Source organism: Callospermophilus lateralis, chromosome 16, assembly GCF_048772815.1.
Source record: "Callospermophilus lateralis isolate mCalLat2 chromosome 16, mCalLat2.hap1, whole genome shotgun sequence".
NCBI lineage: Eukaryota > Metazoa > Chordata > Mammalia > Rodentia > Sciuridae > Callospermophilus > Callospermophilus lateralis.
In genome coordinates this window covers 71,470,997-71,484,831 of record NC_135320.1, presented here as the reverse complement: position 1 = coordinate 71,484,831, position 13,835 = coordinate 71,470,997, and the positions used below count along the sequence as shown (strand labels likewise).

General features: G+C 41.2%; 1 protein-coding gene across 2 annotated transcripts in view; it reads left to right on the top strand.

Moving 5' to 3' along the window:
* Samd12 (sterile alpha motif domain containing 12) overlaps positions 1-13,835 on the top strand; it is a 373,220-nt gene that overhangs the window by 35,273 nt on the left and 324,112 nt on the right. For both annotated transcript variants that reach the window (XM_076835983.2, XM_076835984.2), the window contains exon 2: positions 5,522-5,700. In XM_076835983.2, coding sequence (XP_076692098.1) covers positions 5,522-5,700 — 179 coding nt within the window. The remainder of the gene's footprint in view (positions 1-5,521; positions 5,701-13,835) is intronic.

Sequence of the window (13,835 nt, the reverse complement as noted above, 5' to 3'; positions counted from 1 at the left end):
GTATGTTCAGGATTTCATTTCTGTTAAAGGCTAAGAAATATTTCACTGTATGTGTTTTAGTCAGGTTTTTTGCTGCTATGACTAGGAGACCTAACTAGACCGACTTTACAGAGGAAATGTTTATTTGGGGGCTCATAGTTTCAGAGGTCTCAATCCACAGACAGCATGCTCCATTCCTCCGGGCTTGAGGTGATGCAGAACATCCTGGTGGAAGAGTGTAGTGGAAGCAGCTCACTTGATGATCAGAAATCAGACAGAGAGGTCTCCACTTTCCAGATATAAATTTATACCTCAAACCATACCTCCATGTCCCACCTCCTCCAGCCACACTCTGATGCTTCAGCTACTGCTCAGTTAATCCCTATCAGGGGATTCATTCACTGATTGGGTCAAGAATCTCACAACCCAATCATTTCTTCTCTGAACCTTCTTGCATTATCTCACAGGTGAGCTTTTGGGGGACCCCTCACATCCATAACAGTATGTATGTTTGTCTGTTCTTCCATCGATGGGCATTTGGGTTGTTTCCACCTTGCACTTAGAATACCTCCTATTTTTTTTCCACACCTTCTCATTAAATCAAACTCTCATACTTCCAACACTCTGCTCAAATTGATCTCTCTTCTTAAAAAGTTCTGCTCCACCCCAGTTTTACTTGCTTTTATTAGGAAACTAACACCTACACCCTTCATGTGTCAGCTCAGATCTCTTCCTTGGAAAGCCTTCTAGGAGTCTCTGGCTACCAGGGCGAGAACCTTTAGCCTATACTGCCTCATGTTCACCATGCCCAGGTGCCTCATCCTACTGAAGCATTGAGCATGTCTACCAAACTGATCCACCTGCCTCCCCACCACAGTTGTAAGCTCCTGGGAGGCAGTTACCATCTCCTACTCATTGCTTGGTCTCCACTCCACTTAAATGCCTATTACTCCAAGAACCTGGCATGTAATAGGCATTTAAGGAACCTTTGATCTAATGCAGAATGAAACAGAAATCCCCTCTTCCCACAATCTTGCTTTATATCAGAAGGAACTTTCCTGCTAGTAAAAAATCAGTGCTAGTAAAAAAGTCAGGTATCTAAAACTGGGAGGCAGAATAATGATTTTTGTGAGGTGGGGGTACCAGGGATTGAACTCGGGGGCACTCGACCACTGAGCCCTATTTTGTGTTGTATTTAGAGACAGGGTCTCACTGAATTGCTTAGCATGTCATTTTGGGCTGAAGCTGGCTTTGAATTTGCAATCCTCCTGCCTCAGCCTCCCAAGCCACTGGAATTATAGGCAGAATGATTTTTGACTCTTGCACACATTGCCTTATTCTTCACAGAAATATTTTAATCCTCCATTGCTATTCCCTCTGGGACTGCAAACCCAGTAGTTGATTTAGGTTTTTTGTGCTTGGACTTAGTTATTTAAAACTGTTTCTGACCTCCTTTGCTTTGTTTTCTCTGAAATTTCATGTCTCTAATGTTTTAAAATCAAGCAACTCTCCAATGGCTTCTTGTAGGGAGTGACCTTCTTCTCTTTGCTCATCATGTAAAAGATGCCCCCATCTCTTCTGTCCTCATCACTACACTTTCTTGTTTTCACTCTAGCTGTTTACTCAATTTAGTGGGCTCAATCCCTCATGGGTCAACTTCAAAACCCTCTCCACATTCTCCTCATCTTCCCAGTCACTCTTGTGCCTACCAGAGTTCTAGTTCTTGAACTGGCACTACAGCCAGGTCAGGATCTGTACCTGAATTGCCTCCAGTGTCACTCAGTTCAAAGGTCACTAACATTAAATTCATACAAATGTAGAATTAAAATCCAAAACAGATTTTACAACATTGCTCTTTAAACATCGAGGCAAAATATTTCACTGCAAGTGTGTGTGTGTGTGTGTGTGTGTGTGTGTGTGTGTGTTCTAGCCATTGTTGTGAGTTGTCATCTTGAAGGTGCCACCTTTTTTTTATGTACAAAATAAAAAATGGAAACCAGGTGCATGGTAGGTGGAACTGCGGAGTGATCACAGCGAAATGGAACCTCTTTTAGGGAGAGGGACCAGCATTGCCAGAGGTGAAGGAAGTATGGAAGTCTGCTTTGATGAAGGGTGATGGGGGAAGGGAAGAGGAGGTATTGGAAGTTACCAGCAGTTCCCTGGTACTCTTAGCCCCTGATTCTCAGGCAGAAAGCAATCAGGGAAAGATGAACAGCAGACATTTTTCTTTTCCTCTTTAATGTTTAAATCTTTCCCTTGCCAATCTGCCATCTCCCTACAGAAGCACACCTTTTAAAATTAATCAAGATTTTGTATGTTTAATTGAATATGGATTGTAATTAGGCCACTCCTTGACTTGGAAAAACAGTGATTGACCTCATATTTTTACGGTTTTGGCTACCAAGTTCATTCCACCACTGCCTAATTTGGACATTGTAGATGGTTCCCTGGCATTGATTCTGCCCCGGCCCTATTGAGTACGGGCCACGTGTTTTGGAGAATTGTCCCTAGCTAAAGGTCAGTTGGTTTAGGAGTAACCCTGTCTTCACGGCCTGGGTTTTATTCAGTGATGATCATGTGATTTACTCCTGGCCAATGAGAAAAGAAGCAATATTGGAGGAGGTTTAGGGAAAACAAGACCCTGATCAGACGGGCTCTCTTTGTCGCAAGATAAAAACCAGGGGCTTGTAACTCTTGAGTACTCTAAGGGCCTCCAAGTCTAGGATAAAGGTGGTGCTCTGAATAGCAACATGAGTGAGATGGAAAAAAGAAAAATCCAAGGTTCTTCACGACTCTGTTGAGCCACAAATCAACCAGCTCTACACTTGTGCTATGACTGGACTTCCTGTAATGAAAACTAATATATTTTCTCACTGTTTGATCCAGTTTGAATTTGCTCATCTCTTACTTGAAATCATGTACATCCTAAATGATCCATGATCTTTATGACCTCCCATAGACACCTGTGTCAACTTTTGTGGCCAGAACCTGCCTTGAGCCTCATTTCCCTTATCTGAGAAATGAATATAATTGTGTCTCAAGAGTTTTCCCCAAAGATTTTTGAGGACCAGAACAAAACCTGAGAGAGGCTACACAAACGGATATATACTGAGTGCTTATTGTGTACCACAAAGTAGGCTGATCTTTGGCTTTAGGAAGCTTAGAGAACAGGAGAAGAGAAATTCAGAGGTAAAGACTTTATGGTAGAAATAAGATCACATTGCAGAAGCACCTCTGAACAATCCATTTTTTTTTTTTAGCTCATTCTTAGATTTCTTTTCAAGATCATATTTGTTGGGTGCTTACTATTCCAGGAACATGACCCAACAAGGGGAGGATGGAAGAGTGGGATGAGAAAGGGGACAAAGAGAAAGCGTTTTTGAAGGATTTGCATGTAAGCCAACCCCCGAATGACAAGTAGGAATTAGGTGAAGAATAGGGCACAACATTCCAGGTAAGGAGATATGTGTAAAGTCTAGGAGGTAAGAAGGAACTTGGTGAAGGGAAAAGGAGGCATGTGTCCAAAGTAAGTGGATGGGGAATAACGTGGTGGAAGATGGAAGTTGGAAAGATAAAAAGGAGACAGATAATGAGGGCCTTGCTGGCCAAGTTTATGATTTGGGAATTATAAAAGTGTGAAGCCAGACCATTAGGAAGTTTTAAGCAGAAGAGTCTTTCCCCCACTTCCTCTCACGGTTCATTTTAATGCATCTTCAGGGTTGTGGAAGAGCTCTTGGATTAGTTTGGCAGATTGGATGTGAAACGTGGGTAATTTGGGCCAGGAGGATAGTGGTGGTGGAGATGGTGGGACCCATGGATCTGAGCAGCACTTTGGATGCAGAGCTCCTGGATGTAGTGATTGAAGGAGAGGATGTGGGGAAGCATGGCGAGAGTGACGCATGCTGATTCTCCGTGGCTCCTCAGTTTCTGTGCGCATAAATCAAGAAGACTGGAGAGAGCAATTTTTTTTTTTTGTACAATAACTAAAGTTCAGTTCATACTATGTTAAGTTTGAGGCATCAAACTTAACATGTGTTGACATAGAGACTGAGCAGCACTCATCAGGTCTGTCCAGGCTGGAGTGAAAATTGGAGTCACCTGCACATTCATTGCATCAAGAGCCGTGGGGAGAGATGGCCCCTGTTAAGGAGGAAGTGGAGAATGGAAGGGAAAGGTCCTACCCGGCTTTGGGAAGCCTTCCCTCAAGGTGAAACATTCTTCAGAAGCCAGGGGAAGAGGAGGCCTGGGTACCCAAAATCCTCACCCAGGATTTTGACTCTCAGAAGCTGGATAAGAGGAAGAATGGTGAGGAAGGAGGGGGCCAAAGATATTGGGTAAAATGAGATTACCAACAAATCAGTCTTGAGGGAGAGGGGGTGTGTGTGGTGGTATGTGTGTATGTGTGTGTTGTGTGTGGGGTGGGTTAAGTATTTGACCTTAAATTATCTGGGGTCAAAGGGAAGGGGATGAGGATGAGAACTGAAATTTGAAGGGTTGGGGTCATACAGAGGCAAAATACTTTCTCATAGACCTCAAAACACACATTCCTGTCACATGCACTTGGACACACACACACACACACACACACACACACACACGGGAGTCATGTATGGTTCTTGTAACATTGACTGTTATTTCTTTGATAATACTGGGAACACAGGAGGAGATGAATACAGATTTGTTGAGTGAATAAATACCCCAGAAAATAAACTTTAGATTTTGTTTGTGAGGGTATTCATGTTAAAGGACGTGGGGAGAGTAAGATTAAAAAAAAAAAAAAAAAATGGAAGCCACTGGGGCTTGTCTGCTGATCTCTTCATTGCCGCAGTCCGGCTGCAGCAAACTAACCGGGGGGTGATGAACAACTTGTGTACATTGATACAGCAGGAGTAGGAGCCGTTTATTTTAGGCGCCATCCAGACTTGTTTACAGACCTTAACACTTCATTCTGGTCTTTTCCTTCTCTTTCCCATAGCAGTGATGACTGTTTTAAAAAATCACTAGTTCTTTTTTCTGCCTCTTCTTAGCTTGTGAGTTTTTTGAGGATAGCTTCTGTCCTACTTAAGTGCATGTTTCCGGGACCTGCCCCAGGATTGGCACATAGTAAATGCTCATTAAATATTCGTTGACTGAAAGGAAGAGGGTGGACTTAAGTGAATATTTGGAGAATACAGAAGAATTCAGAAAGGGACAGGAATGAGCACTTTTCAGATATAGGCAGAGATATAAGCTAAATGCAATAATTGAATGTATTGGAAGCAGTCATGAAGCTGCCTAACTTGGGGTTCTCATCAGAAATGTGGGGATTGCTAAATTGCTCAACTTGCAACTGGTGGTACTTAAGTCTCCCTGACTTTCAAGGTCAGGGTTCCCTACTGCCCCATACTCCTTCCTCATTCTGTTACTTCCCACAGTTATCACACTACGCCTTAACTCACAGATGTCTTTTTGCTTCCCATTTAGGCCTGATAAAATACTTTCTGTCTTGGACACTTTCTTTGTGTGAGTTGTTTTCTGAGTTCTATTTGTCCCTCTTTCCTAGCTCTCCACTGTGGTTTGAATCCCCGGGGTATTGATCACCCTTCCCGTGCCGAAGGTATTAAACTGCAAATTGAAGGTGAAGGTGTGGAGTCTCAATCCATTAAAAGCAAAAATTTTCAGAAGGTGCCTGACCAAAAAGGAACCCCCAAGCGACTGCAGGGAGAAGCTGAGACGCCTAAGGTAGGTAATAAGCCAGTTAACGAAGGTTTCTGAAGCTGCAGCTCCTGCAACTGCAGACTCTCTTGTGGTTCAGCCACAGAGGAGACCTGATGCTACTCTCACTAAGCACTGTAGTATCTTGGGTTAAAGGAGCACAGCATCTTGATATGTCATAATAAATGAAAATGTTGACTGCCTTCCCTTTGGATGGAATTGAAACACATTTGTGGTCAGTCTAATAGTGTGGGGCTCTGAGCTATGGGTTATAGAGAAGGATGTCTTAGACTTGAAGCTGAAAGATTGACCTTCCTGGCTTAGAGTTAACCCTTCATGATGTTGGGTAAATCATAGGATTCCCTGAGGCTCAGGCTCTGTATCTATATAGAGTGAGAATCATAAACCTACCTCCTCCGTCAGGTTGAGCGGATCGGCTGATTTTGGGCTTATGGAAGTGTTTTGTAAAAGCCCGAGTATGAGGGTCTTTTGCTGAAAAATTAATTATAATAACTGACATTTTATGAAATATCTATGTTTTCAGGCACTGTTGGAAGGAATATTGATGTACTGGCTTATCTGTGTCCCAGAGCCATCCTATGAGGTGGATGATAGTAAACAGATCCTTAATTAGTGGAAGATAAAATTGACCAATTTTGCTATAGGATACTTAGTTCTTTTTAGTCTTCTCTTTAAATGTAGGTACCAAAAACCTGACAAAATATGGATTGGTAAAGATACCAAAATGTGGGTTTTGAGGGTAGGTGATTCTTTGCAGAGGCCAGCCTCTTCTAAGAGCTACCTGTGTTGGAACTGGCACTATTTAGATTCTTGTCTCGAGTCAGTGAAGATGTTGGTACATAGTGTTGAAGGTGTTCCTTTCCGTTTTTCTGTTGGAAATTGAAGGAATTCATCTTCACATAGCATTTGGTCTCTTCCTTCATGTCGTCTTTGCAGGAGAATTTCCTTTCATAGGTTTGTTGAGCAAATCCACAGGTTCCAACCTTGGACAGCAAATGTAAGCACCCAAGAAATACCTGAAGTAGGAAGGTCACTTGGCTGTCCTCCAGTGACTCACTCCTGACCCCTCCACATAACGTGGTCCAAATCAAAATCACAATGGATTGTTTCACCTACATTTTTGAATAGGCGTTCTTATTGCTCCCTTCTTGAGCTCGGATAATTAAAAACGGATGGCATTATTATGTATGTCTGTGTGGTGTGTGGCAGGAAGTGGGGAACGATTAGTGAGGAAGATACTGCAGGGACTTTGCACCAGACTTCTTAGATGACAAGCTGTACCTCATAGGAAATGGCTGATGACCCTTCACGTTTGGTTTGTGAGCAGAAGTGAACCAACGACATCTAAACTTGATCAGCCTCTGGGGCCACACAGAAGTCTTGAAAGAGCCAGGAAAACGAAAGCCCTCGGGGTCTTCTTTGGCGAGGAAGATAAATCCAATTTGAGTAAGACTGTTTCAAATGAATGGTTCAAATATTAAAAATCAGAGTGTCAAAGAAAAGTACGGATATTTAATTTCAATTCAACTTTAAACACTTCCAAATTATCTTTCTTATTTGCCCCCCAAATTGGCAATATAAAAAATTGATTCCAATCCAACATGACTTCATTACTCTTGAATTATTTTGAATATGTGATTTTATAGAATATTCTGAATTTTTGTATCACAGTTCTTTGTCTTGGCCTGTAGATCCCTTCATGGCTGATTTGTTGATAGCATAATTCTTTGGTAATATAAAAGTTGAGGGACTGGGGTTGTAGCTCAGTGGTAGAGTGCTTGCATCACATTCGTGAGGCACTGGGTTTGATCCTCAACACTATATAAAAATAAATAAAGATATTGTGTCCCCAAAAAAGTGTTTAAAAATATTTCCATGTAAAAGTTGATAATGAACCTTTCTTTAGGAATGGACCACATATTAGAAAGAAGCCAGATTCACTTTGTCCAAATTATCTACCATAAAACCCCCTAGTAGAGATGGACGATTTGGGGGTCTTCACATGAATGTCATATTGATGGCTGAATAGACTAGAAACTTTGGTAAAACTCAGACAAGGTAATTGCCCATTTCTTATGGAGAACTAGATGGCAAATGTAGTTGCTGGGGAGACAGAATCGGAAGCACCCTCTGGGATTACTGTGGGCTCTGTCAGCATCACACACCCTGAAGTTTCTGTCCTGTAGACAATGTGAGCTTGTTTTGCGCATGTGCAAACATACTTACATTTTTTTCTGTCCCATTTAGAGGGTTAGTGGAGTTTGAGGCACTTTCTTTCCTTTTGAGTGGGAAATTTAATCTCTAGTAATTTGATCTATTCTAAACTTAAGTTAAAAAAAAAAAAAAAACACCTGTGGCTAGAAGTGCATGCATTTAAAGCTAATCAGTTATGTAAATTGGTACAGTTTTTCTAGAGAACAGTCTGAATGACAGTTATTAAAATTTTAAATGTATGTAATTTGGGGGCCAGTAAATCCCTCTCTAGGTACTCATGCTAAGGAATTAATCATCAGATACTCAAGATGGCTGCAGGAGAACAGTCACTGTGAGCTGTTTGTGATTGTGCATGATGTGGAGTTACACTGGTCGTGTATTCCTGTATGAACATACGGAAGTTATGTACAATTCATTCTATCGCCTTTACCATCCTTCCCCTTTGTCTAATCTAGTGAATTTCTATTCTCTCTGACCCTCTCATCCCCCACCACACTTGCTGCTTTTTGTGAGTTAGCATCCACATATCAGAGAGAACATTTAGCAAATGGTTTTTTTGGGATTGGCTCATTTCACTTAGCATGATATTCTCTAGTTCCATCCACTTACGGGCAAATGCCATGATTTCATTCTTCTTTATGGCTCAGTAATATTCCATTGTGTATATGTACTGCATTTTCTTTATCCATTCATCTGTTGAAGGATACCTAGATTGGTTCTATAGCTTAGTTATTATAAATTGAGCTGCAATAAATGCTGATGTGGCAGCCTCACTGTAGTATGCTGATTTTAAGTCCTTTGGGTATATGCTGAGGAGTGGGATAACTGGTCAAATGGTGGTTCCATTCCAAGTTTTCTGAGGAATCTCCATACTGCTTTCCAGAGTGGTGACACCAATCTGCTGTCTCACCAGCAATGTATGAGTGTACCTTTTCCCCCACATCCTCACCAACATTTATTGTTACTTGTATTCTTGATAATTGCCATTCTGACTGGAGTGAGATGAAATCTCGGTCTAGTTTTTTTTTTTTTTAATTTATATATGACAGCAGAATGCATTATAATTCTTATTACACATATAAGCACAATTTTTTATATCTCTGGTTGTATATACAGTATATTCACACTAATTCGTGTCTTCATATCTGTACTTTGGATAAAAATGATCATCACATCCCACCATCATTAATAACCCCATGCCCCCTCCCTTCCTCTCCAACCCCACTGCCCTATCTAGAGTTCGTCTATTCCTCCCATGCTCCTGCTCCCTATCCCACTATGAATCAACCTCCTTATATCAAAGAAAATATTTGGCATTTGTTTTTGAGGGATTGACTAACTTCACTTAGCATTAAATGTGATTGATCAACAAATATATGAAAAATGTTCAACATCTCTAGCAATTAGAGAAGTGCAAATTAAAACTACACTGAATTGCTAAAGTGTTGAACATTTTTTCATATATTTGTTGACCAATAATATTTCTTCTGTGAAGTGTCTATTCAGTTCCCATGCCATTTATTGACTGGGGTTTTTGTTTTGTTTTGTTTTGTTTTTTGTGTGTGTTTTGGTGTTTAAGTTCTTTATATACCTTAGAGATTAATGCTGTATCTGGTGCAGGTGGCAAAGATTTTCTCCCATTTTGTAGGCTTTCTCTTCACATTCTTGATTGTTTTCTTTGCTGTGAATAAGCTTTTTGGTTTGATACCAGCCCCATTTATTGATTTCTGATTTTATTCCTTAGACTTTAGGAGTCTCATTGAGGAAGTTAGTTCCTGACATGATGCCAAGTCAGGCCTACTTTTTCTTCTAGTGGGCAAAGGTCTAATGTCTATGTCTTTGATCCACTTCGAGTTGAGTTTTATGTAGGATGAGAGATAGGGGTCTAATTTCATTTTGCAACATGTGGATTTCTAGTTTTCCCAGTGCCATTTGTTGAAGAGACTATCTTTTCACCAGTGTGTGTTTATGGTGCCTTTGTCAGGTATGAGATCACTGAATTTAGGTGGGTGTGTCTGTGTCTTCTATTCTAGGGCACAGCTTTTTTGCCTCTGATCCACATGGGGCATGCACAGCTGCCATAGGTGAGAGTTGAGGTAAGGGTGTGTCTCTGACACAGAGAAGGGACAGCCTCTTACCCAGCAGCCTTTTGTACCATTCTAGTCATGTGGGCTTAATGCCAAGTCACAGGTTCTGCAGACCACGTGGAGTTCCACATTACAGTTTCCAAGAAAACAACCCTGTGGGAGACAGGTCCTTCCTAGACAGGCCCAGCCCTGAGGTTCACTAACCCTTTACTTACACAGCACTTTGGAGAAGACTGCTAGGAATGGTGCTTTAGCACAGGTAGAACTTGACCTGTGCTGTAAAGTATGGGTAGAATTCAAAAACATAGCACCGAGAATAGAAGGTGCCCTTAGCAGTGATGCCTAAGCATCGTGACTCAAGGTGAAGCAGTGGATTGGTCAGGTTCTCTTAGAGTCAGTGTTTATGTTGTAGAAATTGAAGCCATATCAGTTGGCTGGGGGCAAGCTGTGTGGGATTTGGATGTCTAAACAAAGAGCATAGATTTACTTTCTACCAGCATTGTCCAATATGGTAGCCACTAGCCATACATGGCTTTTAAATTTATTAAATTGAATAATATGAAAAAATCATTTATGTGATTATCCCAGTGATTTTTTTAGGAGCTTAGATAACACATATGTCTAGGGCATACATGTTTTGGACAGTGTGGACATGACCATCATGGCAGAAAATTCTGTTGGATGACAAGCTCTAATTTGGAAAAATTGTTGAAATTTGTTGAGTCCAGGAATAATATGAAAAATGAAATTGTGTTGACATTCTCTCTGGCCCTTGTCCTTGGGCCTGGGTGGACATATGCTTCAGTCATAAAAAAAAAAAATCGTTAAAATATTCAGGAGTTTGTTTTGAAAGTCATGTTCCTAAATGCTTGGATGGTTGGAATTTGAGTTTCCATGGCAACCCTGGCTACGGAGCAACATCAGCCCATCAGCAGGCAGGATCCTGGCTATTCCCCATCCTGGAATTCTGGGCTGTGTTATCACAAGTGACCTAAACACAGCATTAGGAAGTTAGAAGCTGGGTATCTCTGAAATTTCTAGGCATTTATACAAGAAAACGTATCTAGATGTATTTTTAAGCTTTTCCAACAAAGGTTTCATATAGCTAATGATCCTGATTTTCCCTGCCATGATATTAATTCCAGGCAGGACCCAAGCTCTTTGTCCCTCAAATTTGTATTTCTGCTTCACACTTTTTATTTATAAAATCTGCATTTCCATTTTACAGCTGAGAAACCCAAGAATTTAAATGACTCCTCAGTTCTCAGTTTCTGGCTAATAACTAGAGGAAGATGGAACCCAAACCTAACTCAAAGAGCTCTAAATCCAGGGCTTTTATTCCCCTAACAATAAATGAACAAATGATCTATTTATATGAAAAGAAAATATAGTCTGTTACACTGCGAATCTGGCCAACGAGGCAAAAGAAGAGGTTAAAACGCTGCGTGTATTCTTTACTCCTCAGAGGGAAACACAGCAAATCTTGATTGCTGTGTTATATAAGGGAGAAACAATGCCAGCATCCAAAACAGTGAATAACTGCCCGCACTTGCCTTGGGATACATCATGTGAATCTTTGGCAGTCGATCGCCTTTTCTCATTAGGCTGATATTAGATGTAGTTTGTATTTCTTTGGCACAGAGTTAAAGGAGCTGGACTGGAACTTGGTGCTGGAGGCAGAAGGAGAGAGCCTGGTGTTTTGGACAAGCCACAGGCAGACAAATGAACTTGACTGCAGGGCAACTGGTGGACATTTGTAACAATGAGCAGGAGCCATTAATCTGGGATTAAAATAGAAAGCTAAAAGAACTTGGACTTGGGTTAAAAGATGAAGCGTGGATTGTACTTAACCTTGATCAAATTACATTGCTCAGCTGCCTCTGAGAAGGTCCGTGGCAGTTTGGGGATACAATGATCTCATTCTTGGCTATCTGTATTTCTTGGCTCAAGGAACAAGTGTCTCCAAACAAAGCTGCCAACCCAATATAATGTCACCAATGATGGGAAAGGACATAATGCATGAGAAACATAATGAGTACATACTTTAAGGATTGTCATAAGGGTCAGAACAAGAGAGGAAAGCAAGAATGACTTCATACAGAGTGAGTTCCAGGGCCCCAATATTTCTACAATGGGCACTCAAACAGATCTCATAAGAAATTACAGTAAACTCACATTAGAAGATATAAGCATTTATTATAAATGTGATAAATTCTGAAAAGCATGACAACACATAGGGTGTTTCTGAACCATAGATTCATGGTATGATCAGCAAAGAAGAAAACCTAGGGAGCATCTGACAATCTCACTCATTTACAGACTTAGAAAAAATGGCTCTTCCAAGATCTTGAGGCAAAAATGTCTTTTCCAAGACCTTGAGGCTGTCAGAATAGTCGACCTTAAAACACAGTTCTTCTTCTTCCTTTTCTTTTGGTACTGGGGATTGAACCCAGGAGCATTCAACCACTGAGTCACATCCCCAGCCCTATTTATATTTTATTTGGAGACAAGGTCTCACTAAGTGGCTTAGGGCCTTGCTAAGTTACTGAGACTAGCTTTGAACTTGTAATCCTCCAGTCTCATCCTCCTGAGCCACTGAGATTACAGGAGGGTGCCACTATGCCCTGCTAAAACCCAGTTATTTCAATACATAACCACTGCTTTCCACTTTTCTTTGCCTATACAACTATATGTAATAAGCGATTGGAGCCATTTGGTTGATGGTACTTTTCTGGTGGACAGAGACTATAGTGTGTGCCATTTGAGGATGCAAAATGGGGTGGAGCCCTTGAGACTGGGTAGATCACAGGGTCCAGTTCTAATTCCACTGATAATTTTGACACCGCAGAGATAGGCCTCTGGAGAAAAGGGCGTTTGAGTTCTAGAGATGGCTTCTCTATTAGTACTCTGCTCAAAAGTTCTTTTTCAGCCAGAAACTCTGAATCTCCATATGTAAAACCCTTCCTACCATGGCAGCAGTTAGAGAGTCATAACAGAATTGATTGACATAATTCAAAACTCATGCATCTAGATGACAGCAACTTGTTCAACTTAGACTCAAGGGGGACAGAGATGAACATAGGTTGCATGCATTGAGCTCATTCTGCAGTTATAATGAAGAGTCTCTCAATCCTTGACAAGGGGATTTTGGAAATGCCTTGTCCCATCCAGCCAGGTGAAGGACATAGAGCAGATAATACAGAACCACGTAGAAAAGGACGAGTCAGGGCAAGATGAATAGTGGAGGGTGGTCTTTGCAACCAAACCTAAGGCAAGGTTTGGTCTTTGCCTACACCTGTAGCAAGAGGGCTGATACTAGTTCCTAGTGAGGGGTTTGATGGTTCAACAAATACACATCTATAACATAGAATTTTTTCTCTCTCCAGTCTCTTGTTCCTGTTCTCACTCTATCTTGACATGTATCTACAAATATATCTTTTTTGTAAAGTGCATATTGTTTAGTAAGAGTTTCAAGTAATTCTTTGTTTTGGCTTTTGCTAATAGCATGCATTATAGAAGCTGCTCAAGTTGTGACTATTTGGATTCTGGTGACCATTTAGAACAGGTTTGCAAACTTATTCTGCAAAGGGCCAGACAGTAAACGGTCCAGCATGGTGGGTGTTGATAGCCCCAGTGGCTTTGAGGAGGCAGCTGCATTTCATTGAGATGCTAAGTTTAGATGGGCAGCTGCATGTCCTCACTGTGTCATATCACCTTGGCTCTGCCTCAGAATGGCAGATCAGAGATGCTGGACTGCTCTCCAGTGGTATTAAGAACTGTGTCGAGGAGGGGAGTGGTGGGCGGGGAGGTACTTGAAACTGTGTTTAGAAACACCTGCTT